The sequence below is a fragment of the Hydra viridissima genome, unplaced genomic scaffold (genome assembly GCF_058129835.1).
Source record: "Hydra viridissima isolate aposymbiotic clone 2 unplaced genomic scaffold, HvirCarnegie_v1 scaffold_12, whole genome shotgun sequence".
NCBI lineage: Eukaryota > Metazoa > Cnidaria > Hydrozoa > Anthoathecata > Hydridae > Hydra > Hydra viridissima.
The window spans coordinates 3356584-3380046 of NW_028324311.1; the positions used below are offsets into that span (position 1 = coordinate 3356584).

Sequence of the window (23463 nt, forward strand, 5' to 3'; positions counted from 1 at the left end):
GAAAGAAGGAAAAAGTCGTAGCTAACGATGATCAGTTTTTTTATTTAGAAAAAATTGTACCAATTTGTCTAAATGAAGTTTAAAAAAAAACCTTAAAACTTATCTGTACCCCCAATATTTACTAAACTTTTCTTTAGTTGTGGTTTGATATTTTCGGACGCGCCAAGAAAAACTTTTTGAAATAAAATTGTTTCGATTACTAAATTTACTGTTAATGTCAATTGAAAGTTTTTGAAAGTTTTCTACAGATGTAGGCGAGTCAAGATTTAAATCTCCGCATTTCCTTTGAGTTTCTTTTCCGACCTTTCTGTAACTTAGAATTTCGTCACTTATCTTTGGGAAACTTCTGTTACTGTAATTCAGTAAAATGGATTTACAAACAGCTGAAGCTGTTGCTATTGCTTTCTGTAATCATTATTATGGCATGTTTGATACTGATCGATCTAACTTAGCATCTCTATTTGTAAGACATGCATTCTGATTTGTAAAATTATTTTAAGTACTTGAAATGAAATAAACCATGAATATTTATCTGAGTGTATAATATTGAATTCCTGTAGTGATAATTTAGTATACATCCATTCTGCCTTACTCTTTTTATATTTAATTGCAAATTGACTTTGTGAGAAGGGAAAATATATACAGAGTAAAATACGCATGTACACATAGTAGCTACATATTGACAGTAAAGCATTAACCTTCTAATGTTCAGCTTTTTTTGTAGCATTTTTTATTTTTAATATTCATGTAAATGTTTGTTAACTTTTGTAGTATGAATCATCGCTAATGAAATTTGAAGGTGATACAAAAATTGGAACAGAAGCAATAATGAAGAAGTTAATGGTTAAATTTGAAAATTTAATTTTTTTATATTTTATTTCTGCTTCATAGTACTAGAAGTAGAAGTAGTAGTAGTAATAGTAATAGTAATAGTAATAGTAATAGTAATAGTAATAGTAATAGTAATAGTAATAGTAATAATAATAATAATAATAATAATTATTATTATTATTATTATTATTATTATTATTATTATTATTATTATTATTATTATTATTATTATTATTATTATTATTATTATAAAAATAATAATAATAATATAGTGATAATAATAATAACAATAATAATAATAATAATATTAATAATAATAATAATAATAATAATAATAATAATAATAATAATAATAATAATAATAATAATAATAATAATAATAATAACAATAGTTATTATTATTATTATTATTATTATTATTATTATTATTATTATTATTATTATTATTATTATTATTACTATTGTTATTATTATTATTATTATTATTATTATTATTATTATTATTATTATTATTATTATTATTATTATTATTATTATAATGATGATCATAATAATGATGAAAATAGCAATAATAATAATGATAATTACGATAACAATAGTAATGATAACAATAATGGTAATAAAAATAAAAAATGTAATAATAAAAAATAATAATAGTAATAAAAACAATAATTTCATAGGTTTCTTAAGCAAGCTTCTCAAAAATCCTGCTTTACTAAGAAATTGAATTGAAAACTTGTAATTTAGAAAACTTAAGTATTAAAGATAATGACAATTTTGATTTGTGTTTGTTTTAGGAGCTTCCCTTTAAAGTTGTTAAACATATCCCAACAACAGTTGATGGGCAACCTACAATAGATAATGGTGTCCTTGTTACTGTGAATGGACAGCTGAAGGTTTTTAACCAATTAGATGAAAATGATATACAAAGTTTTTATTAATATATTAAGTTAAATGTGTTTTTCTGATTGCTTCAATTTTTAAAAATACAAAAAATATTTCAAAAGAATACTTTTAAGGCTATTTATTTTTTAAAAATAACAGAGTTTGTATATTTCAGATTAATGTAAATAAAAATTTAGTTTATTTTGTAGCAATGAACCAGTACTATATGAATTTTCAATTTTTTTTTTTGCAGACTGATGATGATCCACCGCATGCATTTTCTGAAATGTTTCATTTGAAAAATTCAGGTAGTGGCTGGATTATATTAAATAATGCATTCAGACTAAGTATACACAACAACTAAATATTCTTCAACGGAGTTAATGTCAAGTGAACAATAAATTGCATAACATTTTTAAGACACATTAATGGAAAAAGTGGTTTTTTTAGTGCTTTTTAGTGATAGTGCGATTTCTAGCATTTAAAAGTAAAATTGTTGTTAAAAATGTTGGAATATTCTTAAATTTATCTCTCTTTTTTTCCAAATGAAATGCAGTTTATTATATTTGTACTTAAGTGTATAAATAATTTGTAAATTAGTTCATGTTTTTGAGTGTTGTGTTTTATTATTTTTCGAAAATTCTTTTCTTCTAAAAAGTTAGATGTATTTGTTCTCCATATTCTTCTGAATTAAAAGAAACAATGCAGCTTTTTTAGTTAATAAATTTAATTTGGAGTTGCAAAGTTGTAATTTGGAGAATTAAAGTTTCAGTATCATCTCAAGTCTTCCCATATGTTTCATTTCACATTTTCCCCTTTTTTACCATTCGTTTCTTTACTCAATATTGCAATCAAGATCATTGGAATCATATGATCATCTCTAAATTGTCTCTTCTTTGCAGATTAAAAAAAGTCAATTTAAAAAAACGTAAATTTTTAAAGAAAATAAATTATAAAGAGAAAAATTGTGGTTTTTTCTTTTTTTTAAATTTTTTATTTAAGTTTTTGTGAAAAGTAAATTTTTAACTCTGGTGAAAATTAAATTTTAAATTTTTGTTAAACAAAAAACTTTTTTAATACATTTTCAACTATATTTCAGTAAGGCATAGTTAATTTCTTTTAATTGTAATTGAGATCTTTTATGTAACAACAAATGGGGAAACCAGATGAAAAAAAAGCTTGTGGTTGTCAAAGTTCTTTGATATGGAAACTAAACAGAACACAGGTTTCTTTTTTAAATATTTTAAAAATGTCTTTTTACAAATTTTGAGCAGTTTTTTGCATCTTAAATTTTTTATTTTTTGTTTCAGTTATTTGGTGGTGTTCAGCATCCTGGAAAAAACAAAAAATTTCAGTATTTCAAAACTCTTAGCAGTAAATATCAAATAAAGTTAAAATCATTACAAAGTGAAAAGCTATTTGGAAAAGGGTAATCTTGAACTTTATACATTCATTGAATATATATATATATATATATATATATATATATATATATATATATATATATATATATATATATATATATATATATATATATATATATATATATATATATCTGTGTGTATTTTTTATATTCTGGGAAAATAAGGGTTCATTTTAAGAGATATATATATATATATTTTTATCTCTAGGCACATTTTTATTGGCTTTTCAGCTGATGGCAAATATTTAATATCATATCGCTGTGAAATGATCACTGATGTGGGTCTTTTATTGTCTGTGCGTTACATATATTTTCTCTACTGGTGGCTGTTTGATTTGTGGAAACCATTATTAAAGGTATTATGTCTTGTTTGATTCTTATTATATGTTCATTTTTAGGTTAAATAAAGTACAAAAATTCATTAAAAAACTGTTTTTGATTTTTGTATTATACAAAGAATTTACCTTTTGTTAAATTAGGTTCGTAAAGTTGAACTTTTTGCAAATGAAAATATTTCACAAGAGCTGCATATATTATTTTGCCAGCCTTTTGATAATGATTACATTGTTATACATGGTACTACCTACAATAGGTAAGGCTTTAAAAACCAAACACAGGTTCTTTTTTATTGTTGGTTAAGTTACATATAAACTTCTCAAAAAGTTTGAACTTAGATATATTGTTAGTATCTTGTTTTAGGGTACTCATAATAACTAACTGCTCCCAATTAAGTTAAGCAATAAATACTCTTAGCTTTGTTCAAATTGACCACTATAATGCCTGAAGAGTATTTGAATTAGTAGAGACTTTAACTTTTATACAGTAGGCAAGTCAACATTTAAAATTTTTAAGGCCGTCTTATTAAGGAGACAGTTTAAATCAGAATGGGTTCAAAAACAAGTTTATGCTCCCAATTGACTTTTAGTTAATTTTAACTTTCCAATATTTTCAAGATTTAAAACCTTTGCAGTTTTTATATCACTGTTATGTAGTTTTCCATGTAGAAATAATTTTTCTTTCACAGTCTTGTTAAAAACTTCTTTTGCATCATTTATTAAAAAATGATTCTGCTGTAATGAAATCTAATTTTATAAGTTGATAGAAAATTATTTAGAATACTGTACGAAAATGATTGAAAACAGAAATCTTTATGAATATTTAATGATGTTCATATAAAACAATTCATTAAATTTACAACTCATTTATTATAGCAATGATCATTCCGATAATGGATCTCTATGTTATGTGGCTGTCATTCCAACAAATGAGTTTAATCAAACTGAATATTCAATCAATCTTCTTTATGAACTTTTCCCCCCTTATCCTCCATTTATGACATCAGTATGCGTAAAATTAAAAAATGTCATACTACTTAATTCTGGTGACATGATGTTTGCTATCATAATTAATAGGGGTAATAGATTGAAAACAAAGTTCCTGCTTCAAAACAGATCATGTTATTGTGACAATAAATCATGTCATTGTGACAACAGATCATGTTATTGTGGAAAATATTTGGTTACTGGAAAAGAAATGTTACTAAATCATCAAAAAACCCAGGAATCTGAAATCTCTAATTTTAGTTACCATATTAAACAGAATAGCAGCAGATGCAATAGCTTTAATATCCAATCATGCATCTCATATGTTATACAAGGATTTTCATTGTTTAATGAAGAAGAATGGGAAGAATCTTCTGCAAGTTCTTTTGATTGCACATCAATGATCATCCCAATTCAAGTTATTTTAAACAGTAAAAAATTAAAAGTTTCATATGAACATCGATGCTTCATTCATCAATCAGAGCAAAAAACTAATTCAGACTTATTTATAAGTCAAGCTCAATTTAATCCGGAGACATTTGTGAATGAACAAATCCAGCAAGCAGATGGGATAAAGGAGAGGTATGTTTCCATGAGAGATTATGACATGCAGCTTGTTGAGGTAAGACATGATTTTATTTTGACTTATTTAATTCTTCAATTCTAGATTTATATTTTTTTTTAATATTTTCTTCAGCATAACGATTTCTAAATGCTGCTCCACAGATATCCACAGCACATTGAGGGCATTTTTCCATACTTGGCATGTTTTTGCAGTTCCCACAAAATAAATGACCATTTTTGCATTGATAAATGTGTACAGGAGGGAGGGGTAGTTCAAAGCAAATGGGGCACTCGTTCTCTTTTTCATCAATATTTTCTTCCTCTGACTTCTCTTTTTGCATGTTTCCATTAATAAATACTTTTAAATCTGCAGAAATTTTCTTCACATTATTGGATAAATGTGCAGTATTATTTTTCATTTGATTTTCAAAGTTTAACATGTTTGTCTTTAACTCGACCCACTTTTCTTTGTCTTTTTCTATATTAATTTCTTCCATTTTGAATCCTTGTGGAGGAGGAGAGATAGAGCAAGAGGCTTTGTCGTCTACTTTCTGGTCGTTACATGTTTCACGTTTTCTAAATATAAACGCTGCGAATTGATCTTTTTTTGATTGAAAGAAAGATTTAATGTTTATAGGATTGTTTTGTTTTGGGCCTTCCACAAGCTCACTCAATTTAACTTTTGGCACACTTCTGTAGCTTTTTATTTGTTCCGCAACATCGTAATGATGCATCTTAAATGCTAAATCATAAGACGTTTTACCTGTGTTGGTTTTTATACTTGCATCTGCTCCCTCTTGTAAAAGCAAATTAACTGCTTCAGTTCTTCCGTTGTAGCTGGCTCTATGTAGTGGTGTCCAGCCGTCCACATTTTTTGCATTTATATCGACATTGTGCTTTAACAAAGCACGGATGATGCTGACATTTCCATAGCTACATGCCGAATGGAGTGGTGTATTGCCTATATTACACCCCGTATTTGGATCTGCTCCGTATTCTAGCAACAGTTCAACCGCGTCAAGTTTACCGTATTGGCATGCAGAATTCAACGGTGACCCATTATTTGTGTTTACTTGAGCTCCGTGTTCTAACAACAAAAGAATAACTTCAATATACCCTCTTTCTGATGCCAAATGGAGTGGTGTTTCGTTATTTCGTCTCTCGTTAACGCATTGTTTTTTTTTGCGAATGATTTTGTTTATTTTTTGTATATCTCTGTTTTCTATTGCTTTAAAAATATCCATAGTTTTTTTGCTGATCTATCTTATTTTGACGTCAGCAGAACTGCTTTAGACACACCAACAATTTGTGTGTGTGTGTGAGATCTTTTTAAGTCTAACTGAACTTTTAACATTACTTTTTCAAAAACGTTTGAAAACATTTTAAATTTTTTGTGTATATCCTTTTTACTCCATACCTTCATGAATGGGTTATTCATTACTTATGATTAATTAAAAGCTGTTTTTAAATAAGTTTTTGAAGCGTTTATTAATAAATATTATTTTTAAGTAACAGGTTTGATTTTTTTAAATTATTACAATCTGTTCCAATAACTTTTTGCATTAATTTGTGCGAAAAGTTGCTAGAACACAGGTGAATTATTTTGTTTCGAGTGTTTTTTAGGAGTTCTATTTTATAACTTAGCAAAATAAGTTTAATAAAAGCAACATGAGGATTTTTTTTTTAAACCAGGTCTGCCAAACTACAAACGAAGTTGTTATCCTTTTAAACGCTTTAGTTATTTTGCGTGAAAACTCCAATGGAGGTAATGCAAATCGAAATGTTGACAATCTTACTCAGCGTTCAAATAGGTTATCTCTGTACAAATTTGGCTTTGTTGTTTCTTGGAATGTTTACAGGGGTCGAGTAACTGTGTTACGCAAATTGAAACCTATGTTAAATGGAGTTGGAACAGAAAGCAAGTAATGCTACATCTTACTTTTTCTTCGTACTTTTATGTATTTTTTTTGCCTAAGGCTGTTCATTATGTAGCTAAAATTAACTAAGATATACAAGTATCCCTGAAGACCTCGCTGTTAAAAACGCTGCATTAAGCTAAAGCCTTCAAAGCTTGTAGTTGTATTATATTTCTTTTAGATCGCAAAACTTCTCTCCCAGTCTCTCGACTATGGTTCAAATACGAAAAAAGTGGTTCGTTCCAGTTGGAAAGCATTTTTCTGTACAAACTCTTTCAAATCATACAGTCTTCTCTGGATCTTCTTTAACTCATATGCATCATCCCTACCTTCCAATTGCTATTGTCATTTAACTTATTTGTGGAAAAAGTTCTTTTTGCTTCAATTTTTTATACCATTTCGAGAAACTTAAGAAATCCGGTCGCTTTTTTTTTTTTCGACATTTTAATGTTTGTCCGCAGTGTTTTAGACCGCTTATTTAATCGTTGTAGGACATTTAGCAATTAAATACATAGGCACATTTTAACAGAAAAGAAAAGAACCATGGTCAATTTTTCCTAAAAAAAGCGAAAGAATTGATTTTTGACCATGGCTTACTACATAACAGGCCTTGCCAACGCGCGGCTTGCGTAAAAAAACTGGAGGCAAGATAGTTTTATATTTGAAAAATTAAAAAGCAGTTTTACAACATAAATACGGGGGTGGTTTTTTTGTTACAATAGTTATATAACACTGATAAATAATTATTATAAAATTAACAAAATAATTTTCATTTTAAAATTTTATTTGATAAAACTAATTTAAGTTGAATATATATATGCATAAATTTATATAAATGCAATAAATTATTAATTGTTTATGCAATTATATTATATATTCAGTCTTCAGACTTTTTAAAGGAAAGTTCTTTGCATAAATAAAGATCTCACTTTTGAAGCATTTCATTGTGGAGTTAAAATTAGTGCTATGGCTATCATCTAACCGAGTTTATATTATGAACAAATTTTCTCATATCCAAGAAGCATTAAGATTTTTAAATTTTTGTGAAATAACACCCAAAAAAGATGTTATTTATCAACAAATTTTATCAGTGAATAAAACATGTATTGGGGAAAAAAAGTACCCAGTTGACTCATCCGGATTTTCATCTTCACATTATTCGTGAAGATGAAAATCCAGATGACACCTTTTATTTCTATGAAGCGTATGGAAATTTTGTAATGGGCATAAATCGAGGAGGTTTAATAATTCTTGGTGACAAATTCTTTCAATGTGTAACATACTGTAACATTCCTTTTATAAAGTACATAATGACACTTGTCGGTCATTGCTGTGTAACCTCCTTATGATGCTATCAGAATTTTATTCATTAGGTATGCAAAAACATCATTGATTAACAATGAAAAATATTTTATTTAATTATTGCCGACTCTATTCACCTCGTTCACACAAGGAGCCAAAGCAGAGGTTGATAAAACTCAGCACAAAGTAAAAATGTTTGCAATGTTTTTAACAAAAACTGTAAAATAGTGTTTAGTAAAAATATCTAGAAAGCTTGCATTTACTTTTTATTCTCTAAAGATTTTATCACTTTTTTTTCTCAAAAATTTATTTCTAATACTTAAAAAACCCGTTAATAAATTTTGTGGCAAATGCTAATATTAAGTTATAGCAAAATATAAATCTATATATACTAAATTATTTAAACATAATTAGCTTTAGATACGTTTAAGTTAATTTAAAATGTTATAAATGTTACTTGTTAGTTATATTACAGTGTTAGTTATAAACAAAATTTAAAAAATAAAAGATCAGTAAATTCATCTTTTCACTTTTTATAAGTTACTTTTAGTAAATATATCATACAAATATTATATTCATGCGAAAATTACCTTCCTGAAAATGTAAATTACTGCGAAGTAATATTTTTAGGGTTCGGAAAAACTGTCTGCGCAGATCTGCGCAGACGAAAATATGCGCATATCTGCGCAGACACTTAAATGGAAAAGAAAAATTTAAATTATCTGAATCAAATGTCTGAAATTATTTTTACATAATTATCTACTTTTTACGAGTTTTTCGTTGCTTACCTGTTTCTTTTTGGTTCGAGCTACGTATAATCAATCGATATAAGCTTTTGTAAGTTTTTCTTACTACAATTTAAAGTGATTTAGAATCAAGAAATCGTGTATTTTCGTCATTCAAAATATTTAAAATGGAAAACATCAAAATTTCGAATTATTTGACAAATGTTGATCGAGAGAAGCGTTCTGGCACATGTTTAGCATGCAACAAAACTGTTCAATGGTCGAAGGAACGCCTTGCAGCGCATAAAAGATCAACATGTCCAAACGCCAGTGTCGAGGAAAAAAGATTGTTTTCAAAGCGTAATTATGAATCTAATCAATGATTCTCAGCAAGTTCCGTCAATGTCTGATTCACCGACGCAGCTTCTACATCCACCAATTAATGAAGAACTCAAAAATGATATCGACACGAAGCTTGCTAATTTCTTTTACGGTACGGGTATATCATTTTGTTTAGCCGAATCGGAGCCCTTTAAGGATTTCGTTAAGTCGCTCAAACCATCGTACGCATCTGTCATCCCGAATGCTAAAGCCTTATCAGGATCTCTGCTCACAATCAATACACAAAATGTTCTACTTCTGTAAATGAAATTTTGAATTCTGAAACAAACTTAACACTGATGTCTGACGGCTGGACGAACATAAGAGGCGATCACATTGTGAATTTTTGTATTAAAGCGCCCGATCAGAAGCCTTTTTTTTTACACCTCCATAAATACATTCGGAATCATTCAAAATTCATCTGCAGTTGCCGCGGCAATCTTACAAGTTATTGAGAAGATTGGCTGGCAAAAATTTACCAGTTTCATAAGCGACAACGCTCCTGTTATGAAATCAGCGTGGAGGATCATCGAGGAGAAATATCCACACATCTCGACTAGCGGATGCGGAGCTCATGGAGTCAACTTGCTTGTGAAGGACATAGTTTCTACAGCTGGGGCCACAAAAACAGTCAAAGATGCAGAAAATATTATCAAATGAAGGAAATTCAACCAAAGAATACATCTGCTGATGTTATGGCGTTGATAAAATCTAACCCATTTTTGGACCGTCTCTCTAAGCTTGTCAAAAGCATTGAATTTCCTTCCAACGTGATCGGAAAGCTAGAAAGTGATGAAGCTCCATTGTCTCTCGTGTATGATTACTTTGGTCAAATGTACAATTCATATAAGGACGATAAAGACATACAACAAAAAGTGCAATCTCGCCTCGATTTTCTCTTTAGACCAGGTATTGGAATTCCTTTCATATTAACGCCCAAAAATGCCGCAGAAGGTTTATATTTGAATGAAGATAAAACCGATTTTATCACTGCAACAGTTGAATTCGCCGAAAAGATCAAACCTGAAATTGCTGACACTGCTGAGGATGAATTGATTGCTTTTATAGGAGAAATGGCTGCGCTGCCTGAGAGAAGAAAGGAAACAATATTCAAGATGAACGCGCGAAATTATTGGAACATTATCGGTCGCGATAATTATCCTGCTCTTTACGAAATTGCTAAGCCTATTAACGAAATGATCTGCTCATCGGCTACAGCAGAAAGAGCTTGGTCTATCTTTCGATTTATTCACTCGCGACTAAGAAATCGTCTTACGAATGAGAGAGGTGAAAAGCTGGTATTCTTGTATACCAATATCGTGCTGATGGACACAAATGACAAGACTGATTACATTCTTGAAGAAGGTGCAATTCTCAATGAAATTGAATGTCAAGAAATCACCGAATAGGCGCCAACATTATATTTTTTTATTACTGTAAGAATCTTTGAAAACTCCTATTGTTACTAATCACCAAACTTATAATAAAGTTAAAATATTACTTAAAACATTTTTTAAGTTTAAAACTTTTTTTTGTTGATTTCAAAAAATCGTCTGCAGAGCAGTAAATTTTGTCGGCGCCGACGTCTGCGCAGACGTCTACGCAGACAAATTACACTGTCTGCGCAGATCTGCGCAGACAGTCCGAACCCTAAATATTTTTAAACCTTGCCTCCAGTTTCTTACGCAAGCCGTGCGTTGGCAAGGCCTGTTATATAGTAAGCCATGTTTTTGACCTAAAATTAACAAGCTTGTTAATAGCAATATTTTAAGCAACTTTCGTTAAAAGGTTTTTTTTTTTAATTATCTAATTTAGTCATGTTAAATATCTCTCTGGATTGCTTCTGAATAGATGTAAACGTTGCTGATTCCTTGATTTGTTTCCCAAATTTAAAATGGGGCAAAAAAATGCTCTTCCCAGAGGACCAAATGAGATAAAATTTACTTATCACAATTTTAAATCCGGGAGATGACAGAAAAAAAATGCACTTAAAATAAAATGTAAAATTTTCAAACAATCGATAGCTTCTTTTTTTAAATAAATATTTCTGGAGTTCCAAAAAGTGAGAGGAAAAATAAAAACTGTTATGACATTTTGTTTTTTTTATTTATTTTTTTTTTGCGTTGAAATTTTTGCTGCAAAAAAATTTTTTTTTTTTTTTTTTAGACTCGGCAGAATTTGGTGACTAAATAAATCAAATGCATCCGAGCAATCCGTGAGATAACATATGACTGCAAACTTTGTAGTTCACTTAGGCCTGAGAAAAAAAAGGAGGAGAGTTAAAGAAATGTAAAATAGGATCGTATAAAACACTATGAAACCCACTTTTGTTAATATAGATTTCATTGTGTGTGTAAAGATAGATTTCATTAGTCTGTAGAAGACCGGTCAAAAGTTCTTTTCACAAGTGATTTTTAAACGGCTGAAGGGTTAAAAGTATTTTTAAAAGTTTTGAGATTTATCTAGAAAGGTGGAGGATCCTGTAACCTAGGGTTAACCTATCACGGTTTCAGATGTTGCAACAAACGGGTCGAGTTAACCAATTTCTTTACAAAGAAATTCTGGAAAATCCACTTTTACCATCTGATAGCCTTTTTAATGCAGATGGTCAAACCAGGAAATTTCAACAAAAAGAAACAACTGCTGACATTGCAAAATTGATTAGTTCACCGTGAACAATTTAAGAGTTATACCATGCTATGCACAATCACTTGATCTCAACCCTATTGAAAGTATTTGATATGGATGGGCAGAAAAATGGTATCCACGCATATCACATTAGTAAAGATCTTCAGGAGAAACTGAAAAAAACTTGTTTCAATCCACGCGAGTCATGTATGAAACTTGTCGAATCTATTCAAAAGCATATCAATTGTCTGCTTTTTTTTTGGGGGGGGGGAGGGGGCGGAGGGGGATTTAATAACAAAAAGAAGAATTTTTCTAAACTTATATTTAAATTTGCTATCCATTTAAGTTGCTTTATTTGAGTTATATCAACTTGGCGATCAATGGGTAATAAAATACTATATTATGCTTTATAAAATAACTGGAAATTCATGTATTTTTTTTTTATAAATAAAATAAGATAAAAAAAAATTAAAACTCATGGTGAAACAGCTGCGTAGGTTTTTTAAAACTTTGTTATCCCATCTTACTTTTTAACAATTTCTCATCATATATATTCATCATATATATTTCTCATCATATATATTACTCATCATAAAAAACCAAGAAGGTATTGCTTATTACAGGGAGTAAAGGAAAAAATGCAATGTAAAGCAAAGCTGAAGTCTTCAGATGACATCTTCCAGATCGTTAAGTTAAGGAAGCATGAAAAGACGATGTAAGCTTAATGCCGTACGATGAAAGTGAAGAATTAGGTTTTTTTATGAAGAATGCGAGTTAGAACAAAAAATAAAGAAATTGAAACTGCAATTAAATTTTGTAAGAAATGTAATTACAGCAATATTTATATCATATACATTATTAAGTTTTCTATTTATATTACTTATTTTAATTTATATGATTCCTTTTTTTTTATTTGAGTTCTGAAATGAAGAGCCTATTGAAACTACACTTACATTTGTTGCACCAGTACGTTAGGTTGACGGTGGTGAGGGAATTTTATTTTGTCATTTTTTTTTATTACATTTGATCAGATTTTCGCTGTAATAAAATTCTTGGGAATTTTTAGAGGTCTCCTTTTTTTCCCTCGTGTTTTTTTATAGAGGAGATGCTTCAGATTTGGCGACGACATAACTGTAAAATTTACACATGATAAGTGATTTTTCGTTTAAATAAATTACTTTTTCAAGAACTTTTTACAAGAAACAAGTGGGTTTTTTTAATAATTTTTTCAGAAATTTTGTTTCATATTGTGATGTACCGTGTAGTTATATTACCTTACATCATCATGCTGAAGGTTAAAGGTCATAAAAAAGTTAAAAAATTTTTTGCAGGCCGACAAAAAAAGGAGTCGGTATTTATACTGAACACCGAAAAATGGCGCGATTCGATTAATGGTTATTGGTAAACCAAATTAAAAATGTAATGAACAAAATGTTTATTTCTAGGAGGCCGTTTTAACTGTCATCAACTAAATTGATTGATCATTATAATCGTTTTAAAAAAGTTATTGAAACCATTTTGGTCATTTTAAAGTGCTTTTAATAACCATAATGGTCATTTTCAAAATCGTTTTCACTATTTTATTTCATCACGTATCTAAGTGTTTAATAAGTTAGAAATATTAGAAAAAAGTTTTTTGCATTTCCCGCATATAAAAAACTTTTTAACATAAAATATTTACCTTCAAATCTTGTAAAATATTGCCATTTAAGAGTGGCATTGTGTGTGTTTTTTTTATCACTTACACGTTAGCAAAGTTAAAAGCTTTTAAAAAATTGAAAATCTTCTATTTTAATTGAAAGCTTTAAAGTAGACGCTCATAATTGATCATTCCTATTAGAAATCATATTTATTGATGATTAATTGTTTTAACCGTGAGAAAAATTTTTTAATCATTTTAATTGAATAATACTTTAATGCACCGTTTTAAGAGAGACACTTAATTTTCAATTAATGGCTACTTTGTCGGTTAAAATGATTACATGGTTGGTTGTCCGGTCTTTATATATATACAATTTATATATACAAAAGCATCCCTATTGGCCTTACTCCGTGTAAAACGATTTTCGTTTTGTGACAGTAAAAGATCTCCCGCACGGGGAATCGAACCCCGGCCGCCTGGGTGAAAACCAGAAATCCTAGCCACTAGACCATGCGGGAATATGTATATTTAAAAATTAAAGTTTTATAATTTTAAATAACAGTTAAACTTCATTTTGAATTTTGTTATTGATTTCGATTTTTTAAATGTTCAGTAGGGCCCAAGAACTCAAAAAAATGTAAAGCATTTCTTCACTAAAGAAAATTAATTACACTATAGCGCCTAACTTCGATCATCTAAGAATAAATTTAAAAAAAAGCATTCATAAATCGGATTTTACAAGCTTTTGTTAAAATATTTTTTGTGACTTCTTGTGAATCTAAAAAAAATTATCTAAAACTTAAAAAAAAAAAAGTTTATTTGCAATTTACTGAAATAATTTGCTTGCAAAATAAACAAATTGTAAATCATGCATAATATTGAAATCGAAAATAAACAAAGTATTGAGTGAAATGATCAAATTTAACATTTTGATTCAAGAGTCATCTGAAGTTTTAAACATGAAAAATAAACAGTGAAATTTTTTTTACTTGGGGCGATGTGTGCGAGAAATGCAAATAAGCAACAATACTTCTCCAATAAATTAAAAAATTCATGATTTGTTTCGGTATTAATAAACTTTTTATCATGGTATTTTGGCCTAAACTTATACTTAAAAACAAGTTTTAATAAATTTTTACCTAAATTTATGACCAAAAGTAGTAAAATTTCGTCAAAATTAGTGTTGTAATTTAAAATAAATCGTATACTATTTTTTCATCTTTCTTTTTATAATTTAAATTAAGAATGTAATTGTTCCCAAAATAGAAGAATCAAAGAGTGATTTTTCATTTGTGAGATTTGAATGTTCAAGGTTTAAGTGATCATACTTAAGACGATATTATATTGTAAAATTAATATTTTGAAAACTAGTTAAGTGTTTTTATTTTATGTTGATAAACTCTCGTCTTAAATTTCATGAAAAACTCAGCACAGAGGAGTTAAAGATTGTTTCAAAAGTAACGTTTGAAACTTTGGCGTTGAAAACTTCATATTTTAATAAATTCTAAATTTTTTTGGAAGAAAAGAAGCATGTTTCAGCAAATTCATTCGTTAAGATTGGCTCGGAAAACATCCGTCAGACATTTTTTTTTTGGTTAAGGAACCATTTGACGATTTCTTTAGATCAACTTTAAACTTTAAACAGATAAAATCACGTGATTTTATCCTTTACAAAGCATGGACTTTCGCATACTTTTTTTAACTAGAGTGCATACAAAACATAAATTCATCAATGGGATTTTGAAACAAATAAAATATAAAACCTCTTTTTGTTAATTGGAAAAAAATTAGGAAATTAAAATACTCAGTTTGATTGACTTTGATCGATCAATAAAATACTCAGAAGAATATCACCTTGACAACTCCTTCACAAATTTTTAGTTTAAAAACGGCCCTCTAAAACATTGTAAATAAACATATTTACTTTCAAAAACTAAATAAAAAAAAAATTACACAAAAGTTAAATATAAGACTTGTGAATATCTACAATTTTGTACTGTACTAACAGATTGACGTCATTATAGAATACTTTATAAGTTCACATGAAAAGAAAAAATACGAAAGCTAATCATAGAAAGCTAATCATAGAAAGCTAATCATAGAAAGCCAATCATAGAAAGAGCAGACAAAAACAAATTCTCAAGAGAAAATCAAGAAAAGGAAAAAAAAAGCGCGAAGGGAAAAAAAAAAAAAAAATTATATTATGGCTGAAAACCAAACTAATTTTAAGTTAGCGAATAAAAATGTCTCGTATTTTGAGCGAAGTTTTCTAATCAAACAGCCTTCTAACAGACATTACAGCCGGTAGCGATACCATTAAAAAAGATATCTGTCAGCTTTAATATTGTAAAATATAAATTACGAAAAGAACTGCTTCTTCTTCTTTTTATCTTTATCTGTCTGTCTAAATATAAAGAACAAAACACGTGAACATTTTTTTTTGTAACAGAAATCACCAAAAGTAAAAAGACTTTGTAAAAATTTTTACATATTGTATATTTTACGTATTTTCAGTTGAATATTTTGTATTCAAAGGAATACTGATACTTTTTCTTTTTCATTTTTTTTCTTTCAAGTTGTGCTCATTTCATTCCCTGTTTTTATTTTAAATGACTTTTTCCGAAAAATTTTATAGAAGGAATTTTATACAGTTTTTTTTGTATAGGGGAGAGCGGGGTTGGTTGTCACGCGGGGTTGGTTGTCACAAAGTTTATTACAGGAAATGTAGATAAGATTTAGAACTTTAAAATCATACAATCAAAATGTTATATAAAAAAACATTTTCACTGTAATTTTCAGTGTGTGTGTGTGTGTGTGTGTGTGTGTGTGTGTGTGTGTGTGTGTGTGTGTGTGTGTGTGTGTGTGTGTGTGTGTGTGTGTGTGTGTGTGTGTGTGTGTCTATATATATATATATATATATATATATATATATATATATATATATATATATATATATATATATATATATATATATATATATATAATGTCTTATGCATACATGCATAAATTATTTTCAAATATTTTTATTTGCTTAGTAAAAACATGGTACGAAATTTTAAAAGAAAAACTAATAGAGATTATACTTCTGGAGATGTCATTATGTGTGCTATTAAAGTTGTAAAGCTTAATAACATTTCTATTAGATTAACCTTTTTTTTTTCCCAGATTATTCAGATTTATTCTTGGTATTATATAAACAAAATTTATTGGTACCAGTTTTGAATATAATCAAAACCTACCAAGAAATGTGACAACCAACCCCCTGGGTGGGGTTGGTTGTCACACGGAAGAGGTCTTTGATAAATGATTTTACAGCAAAAAATATTTCACTCAATGTCATAAAAAAATTCTAATAGTTACCGGAAATAGTTAAACTACTTTTGTGTAAACTTTGGGATTGATTTGATGAAAAACAAAAGCTGAGCAGTCTAAAATGTAAAAAGTGTGACAACCAACCCCGCTCTCCCCTACACAGTGATCTATCAACCATGTGCATTTATGAACCATATTAATCAGGTAAAACATATTACAATAATCTTTAAAGAAATGTGTTTTAGGTGGATCGACCACTAGGAAGAGCTACAAAAACGTAAAGGTCGTAAAAACTGTTGTATAATGCAAAAAATAAAAAATAAAAATTTTACAAAGATCTTTCTAGAATATTCACTAGTGAAATAACAGCTAACAACCTTCAAATAAAACCTCATTACTTCTTAAAAAAAAAAATTTACCTTCATCTTTTTTAAAGGGATTATTTAAGAGATTCAAGCAAAAGAAAAAAAAAGAAAAAAAAAAAAAAAAAAAAAAAATTAAAGAGAGAATTAAGTGCGAGACGGTTGAAACACCAGTTAGATACCACATGTACAGTCGCATAGAAAATGCAACAGCCAAGCAATTCAAGTTTAAAACTGCTATCGTAATAATCGACAAGAAACTCAATTTTATCTACACCAATAAAATGATAATACTGGGGAACAAAACAGATTCCAATGACACCATCAATTTATTTCTAACAGCTTTAGTTTTTGAGATATTCAAATTTTTCTAACACATCGGTTCTATCATTGCATTATATAACCAGACCATGGCTTATAGAATATTTTTTCTGCATTTGCATGCATTAATTGCCGAACTAATTTATGAAAAATTTGTTGTTTTTTTAGATGATATATTGAAAATTAGAAGTTAAAAGTTTTTAACATGGCACCATCCCAAAAATGCAAAAATGATCCTGATGTATTCTGTTTCTTCTGCGGTAAATACAAGTTCTTTTCTGATTCGAAAATATATTACAGACTTTGTTAAAAAAGCGTATTTGGCTTATTTCAAAGTTAAATTAAGGGAGCAAAATAAGTTTTGGGCACCTCATATCGTACATAGGACGTGCACAGAACATCTGCGTCAGTGAACAAATGTGGAAAAAAAGTGCATGAAATTTGGTATCCAAATGGTGTGTGGAGAAACCACAGTGATGATTACTACTTTTGCTTGGTTAATGTTTAGGGCATCAACAGTAAATAGATATATCGTGGTCTAGATTCGGCAAGACGCCCGTTCCACATAGTGACCAGATACCGGTGCGAACTTATACGAAACTGCCAGATACATCATGACTTGGATGAATCTGAGATTGAAACCTGTGGTGATCAAAAAGAGAAACTTCGAAGGACCTTCATCATAAAAATCAGGGCTCAGTCAGGAAGAATTGAATGACCTCATTAGACATCTCCATGGCCGCCGAGAGGGGGTGGGGGGTGGACGGGGAAGATTCCCGGGGCCCCGCGTGTGTACAAACAATTTTTTAAAGCAATTTTAAAAATATTTAAATAGTTTTGACTTTTAAAAGATTTAATTAACTTTTATTTTTCATCTACAATGACCAGAGCACGCTTCTTTTGGTCCTGAGTATGTAATTGATCATAATGAGGGCCCCTTAAGAAAACTTCCCCGGGGCCCAAAATTTCTCTCGGCGGCCATGGACATCTCGGTCTGACAATGGAGTCATGAGAATTGTTGGCATCCAGACAGGTCGAAAAGAACAGTCCGATACCGGATACAAAAATTGCAGTGTATCGCAAAAGAGAAAAGGATTTTTTTGTTTATTTCGCAGGAGAACGAATTTTTCCTAATGTTTCCGAAATTATAAATGAGCCACGAAAACCGTGATGCTTTTATGAAATTGATCGAAACAACCTGACTGAATGTGGAGACCTGAGAGCCTTTGGATCTTTGGGAAAAAACATTAAGAACTATCAGTAAGAAAAAACATTAACACTCATCAGTAAGAAAGTAAACATTAAGAACTATAACTCATCAGTAAGAAAAGAAGCAAAAAAAGTTCTACAACTTTGTTCATGAACCCTTCTTGCCAGAAAACCCAATTAGGGTTATTTGACTTTAATTTTAATTGGTCTCATCACTACAAGATTTGAATCAGCAACACTGATTATGAAAAAAAGCTGCTATTTGCTGTTGTTGATTGCAAACAGTAAGCATATTTAGAGTCAGTTTTATGCAAAGAATATGTTGCTATTAATTATTAAAATAAAAAACTCTAAAGAAAAAGACAAAGAAAAGAAAACTTGCAAAAACTTTTATTTTTGCATTTCTTGAACTGCCAAGTTGTCTGGTTTGGTGGTTCAAAAGGCCACCTTGGGTAAATTTTTTGTGGATTATTTTCATTTTCTCAGACCGTGTCCAAATATTAATAATTAATATGGTATTTTAACATTTTGACATCGCAATAAAAAAATCATTTAAATTAATTTAAATGCAAAACTAATGTTCAACAAAAATGTTATATTTAATTTAAAACAATGCAATAAAAGATTATATGTTAGTGTAAACATGAACTTAAGCTAGTCATATAGCCAACATGTTTATATACCTGTCTGTCTGCTTGTCTGTCTGTCTGTCTGACTGTCTGTAGGTATGTAATGTATTTTAAGTAATGCATGTAATGCATGTAATGCTTGTAATGTATGTTATGTGTGTAATGAATGTAATATATGTAATATGTATGATGTAAGTAATGCATGCAATGTCTATAATGCATGCAGCAAATTAATGTCTACAACTACTCCACAGAACTAAAATAATACCTGCTTGAATTTAACTCAGGTTGGCTCACTAATTCGAATTGTTCCTTTTCTTTTTCTAGAGCTTTCCTTTCTTCATTCAGCTTAATCAAGGCTTGGTTTAATGTCTCCATGGTTACCTCATACTTACGATTGAACTTAAGAGAGTTGATTAAAAAGTGTTAATTTCTTTTAAAATTAAACAAGATGAAATTTTAGACCAAATATAACTACAAAGGTTTTAACTCCAACCTCTACTTCATTATCTTTCAGTTTCTTTTTCTTTTCTTTCACTTTCATTTCGAAAACTTGCTCCATTTCTTGCTCCATTTTCTTCAGTTTCTTTTCTTGCTCTTCTCTCTCACGCTCTATTTGTTCCATAGGATTGATATTTAAAGCTGCACTATATGCATATATAAAAATAATACAAAAAACACATAAACAAACATTTAATATAAAGATGCAGGAAGTAACCTGCTCATTGAAGAAACCTACCTTGTTATTGAGTTTCCTCCACCAGTGAGAACAGAAAGTCTTTCACTCCTGAAGTTTTCATAATGAACATCGTTAGTTACATCGATCAAATCTTGCATGTGTGTCCTATAAAATATAATTGAATAAAAACTTGTGCCTGGTGAGTGATAGCTACCTCACATGGTATTACTATCAATGTGGTGAGTGATAGCTACCTCACATGGTATTACTATCAATGTGGTGAGTGATAGCTACCTCACATGGTATAACTATCAATTATCATCACCATAATAATTGCACTAACATGGTTGCCACAGTTTCATGCCTTTCCCTCCACATCCTGTCTCAATTTTGTTTTCAGGACAGAAAATGTGGCCAGTAATGATTTTTTTCTAGGCTAACTGACAAGATTTGATGGGATTTAAAAAAAAAATTTCACATATTTTGAGATTTTTAGATTGATCAATATCAAGTGTTTGTTGACACCTGCTTTACAACTAATCGGTTTTTATCTTTTTTTTGACAGCATGTCAACATGTAGCATAAAGCTATAAGCTATAAGGGACAAAAAAAGTTGCTTTGTGTACTCACAAAGAATACAAAGAAAGAGGAAACAGACAAGTTTTTGAAAGGGATGGCTTTAAAACTTTGAATCTCTTAATTTAGCTTGTGTTCAAAACTTACTGCTCCTTATAAACAAGCTGAAGTTGATTTTTTTTTATTACAGTCAATAAACAACCATGTTTGCACAAAGTTAATAAACCTTAAAACCTTTGGTGATCAAATCATTTTGACGGTTGACAATGCTACTGTCTTATACAGACATGATTAAAATGAATAATTTTTTTGCAAATTGTTATTTTTTTTTTTGGGATATTCTATTGCTAAGTTGAACTCTTCACAAATCTAAGTAAAGTAAAAGATTTTCTTCACTTTAATTCTTAACTATTCTTGCATACTTAATTACAGTCATACACTATAAATGAGTTTAAAATGTATAAACAGTTTGATATACAAGAAAAATATTTTAACACAAATTTACATGAATATTTAATGCAGAGAAATCTACCTTATCAATAAATTTCGCAGTGCAATAAAATCACAATGTTCAATGTTTTCAACTAAAAAAAAAAAAGATATCAAATGAAATTCACCTGCTTCAAGCAAAAAAAAAAATTTTAAAGGAAAAACAAATCCTGAGAATATAATTTTCACATAAAAAATGTTGATGGCTGAAATTATTTTTCTTTTGTAAAACCATATTTAATAAAATAAACAAATGCAAAAAGTAATTTCAAACATTTGGACACTTTTCTTTTACAACCAAAATTTTGTTTCAATTTCTTAAGTTTAAATGGATCAAAAAGACTAAGATGATTAAAATTCTGTAACTGAATGCCATTTATGAACAACTACAAGTAATGTACAAAAAAATGGCTTGCAAAATATTAAATTTAAAAATAAAAATTCTAACATTGCAAATAAATTCACCTTCTACTATGCCCCAGGGATACATTCTTCCTCTAATTTTTTTCCCACTGACCTCTAGAACTGTGTTACTACCAACAACAGCAAATGGCAGCCTCTGAATGAGAAAACTCAATGAGGTTGTTTCCACAATATATTTATAAATTTTAAATACTTCAATAAAAATAAATTTAATTTGTTCTAAAGAAGATAAAGGTTGAATTTTAAAAATAGACATACTCTTAACAAAGCTAGATCATTTTCTGATTCATCATCGCTGAGAGGAGGAAATCTATAAACATTGATATGATGAGCATCGATTTCTTTCAAAATCTAAAAATTCAGGAAGAATACTAATAATCCTATTCTTTAAAAACTAAGATAACATAAAAAATTTAAATCATACTTGCTGTTTAAATCTCTGACATTCATCGGCGGTGAGTGTGTCAGCTTTTGCTATAACTGGAACAATGTTAACCTAAAATTAAAAATTAACTTTTTATGAGAGAAAAAAAAAAGTAATGAAAAAACCTTTTGCCACTCTCAGTCTAATGCTCAAAAAAAAATATTGAAAGTGCACCTTACTTTGTTATGTAACTTCTTCATAAATTCAATATCGAGAGGTTTTAATCTGGAAATAAATACAGGTTGTAATTTGTAAATTTCTAAGAAAGATTTTTCAAATCCATTTAAATTCAAACTCTTTTCAATATGAGAAAAATCTTGTTTAGCTTCTTATGATAAAGATTATTAACCATGTAAAATCACCCACCCATGACCTGTAGGTGCAATAAAATACAAACAACAGTGTACTCTGGTATCTTGTACAGTGATGCGGTTTACCCTTGATTCAGCATTTAAATAGTCTTCAAATTTATTCTCGATATATTGAATAACTGAATTCCAACTGTAAAAATTCATCACACTCAAATATTAGAATGAAAAAAAAAAAAAAAATTCCAAATATTATAAAAATATTACTCAAAATTATTTGTTGACTGTCTCCTATTTTAAATGTCAGGAAAAAATTACAAACTATTTTAATAATGATTACATTAAACATATTAGCATTATCTTTTTTTAATTAAAAATTTTGTTAAACTTAAGTCATTACTTTAAAAACTAATCTTAACAATCTTGAGGATTTTGTTCCGTTTTAAATGGCTGAAGAAATTGTTTTCTAAAAGAAAACAATTTCTTCAGCCATTAAAAACTTTCTTTTTTTTTTTTAGAAAATAATTTCTTCAGCCATTTAAAACAGAACAAAATTCTCAACAAAATTTAAATCATACTTTTTTTAAAGATTTTAGAAAGTTTTTGATATAAATATTTACCTTAAAATATGTAAAAGAATATTTGCTGTAACTTAGTAAAAATATTTAAGGTAACTTAGAACATGTAAAAAAAAAAAGTTGTTGTAACTGAAAATTTAGTGATCTTTTGAAAAACTTAAATTTCCTAACTCTAACTGAAGACAGAATTTATTATATCTCTCATTATAAAAAATACTATAAAAATTATTATATCTCTCATTCGGTAATTTAAGATATTTACTAAGTAGGGGTATAAAAATATTCTGAGTATGAAACCGAGCTCTACAACGCTAACTTCTCAAACTCAAATAGCCACTAGAAAATTATCAGTCATCTAATTGAATATCATTTGAAAAGGTTGATGTATATTAGATGTAGAAATAAAAAAAAAGAAAAGAAAACCATACCAATCAGTGTTATCAATATTATCTCCAAATCCAGGAGTATCGACAACTGTTAACTGCAAACGCACACCTCCTTCTCTCAGTTCAAATGTTGATGCATTGACCTAAA

The 23463-nt window shown here is 28.9% G+C and overlaps 4 protein-coding genes and 1 non-coding gene across 13 annotated transcripts in view; 2 read left to right on the forward strand and 3 right to left on the reverse strand.

Moving 5' to 3' along the window:
• The first annotated feature begins 246 nt into the window (after nt 1-246).
• LOC145193645 (nuclear transport factor 2-like) lies at nt 247-2240 on the forward strand. Its single transcript, XM_090068463.1, has 4 exons — nt 247-463; nt 772-843; nt 1629-1727; nt 1970-2240. Exons 1-4 carry the CDS (start codon nt 368-370, stop codon nt 2078-2080), a joined length of 378 nt encoding a protein of 125 aa, XP_089924589.1. The 5' UTR covers nt 247-367; the 3' UTR covers nt 2081-2240.
• Nucleotides 2241-2360: 120 nt separating this feature from the next.
• On the forward strand, nt 2361-7357 carry LOC145193642 (DDB1- and CUL4-associated factor 15-like). Of its 3 annotated transcripts, XM_080071103.2 has the most exons (7): nt 2361-2941; nt 3027-3145; nt 3348-3495; nt 3619-3731; nt 4351-5083; nt 6718-6947; nt 7123-7357. In XM_080071103.2, the coding sequence occupies exons 1-7, from the start codon at nt 2870-2872 to the stop codon at nt 7292-7294; spliced, it is 1587 nt and encodes a 528-aa protein (XP_079927229.2). In that variant the 5' UTR covers nt 2361-2869; the 3' UTR covers nt 7295-7357. The 3 variants fall into 3 exon arrangements, with proteins under 3 accessions (XP_079927229.2, XP_089924588.1, XP_089924587.1); XM_090068462.1 differs by lacking the exon at nt 3619-3731; XM_090068461.1 differs by lacking the exons at nt 6718-6947; nt 7123-7357 and adding an exon at nt 5159-5284.
• Nucleotides 4287-6403, reverse strand: LOC145193643 (uncharacterized). The gene has a single exon (XM_080071104.2). The coding sequence runs from the start codon at nt 6267-6269 to the stop codon at nt 5097-5099; it is 1173 nt and encodes a 390-aa protein (XP_079927230.2). The 5' UTR covers nt 6270-6403; the 3' UTR covers nt 4287-5096.
• Nucleotides 7358-14065: 6708 nt separating the features above from the next.
• Nucleotides 14066-14137, reverse strand: Trnae-uuc (transfer RNA glutamic acid (anticodon UUC)). Its single transcript has one exon. It is a non-coding gene; the product is annotated as a tRNA-Glu (tRNA).
• Nucleotides 14138-15427: 1290 nt separating this feature from the next.
• The window catches only part of LOC145193738 (septin-7-like), a 35045-nt gene continuing 27009 nt past the window's right edge, over nt 15428-23463 (reverse strand). For 3 of the 7 annotated variants that reach the window (XM_090069344.1, XM_090069343.1, XM_090069346.1), the window contains 11 exons: nt 23358-23458; nt 22410-22544; nt 22223-22268; nt 22044-22115; nt 21878-21970; nt 21662-21755; nt 21240-21291; nt 20192-20296; nt 19949-20099; nt 19721-19854; nt 15428-16023 (listed from right to left, as the gene is read on the reverse strand). In XM_090069344.1, the coding sequence (XP_089925470.1) occupies nt 15978-16023; nt 19721-19854; nt 19949-20099; nt 20192-20296; nt 21240-21291; nt 21662-21755; nt 21878-21970; nt 22044-22115; nt 22223-22268; nt 22410-22544; nt 23358-23458 (1029 nt within the window). In that variant the 3' untranslated portion in view covers nt 15428-15977. Of the gene's footprint in view, nt 16024-19300; nt 19535-19720; nt 19855-19948; nt 20100-20191; nt 20346-20385; nt 21292-21661; nt 21756-21877; nt 21971-22043; nt 22116-22222; nt 22269-22409; nt 22545-23357; nt 23459-23463 lie in introns of those variants that run through there. The other 4 variants (XM_090069342.1, XM_090069341.1, XM_090069345.1 and 1 more) reach the window with 2 other exon arrangements.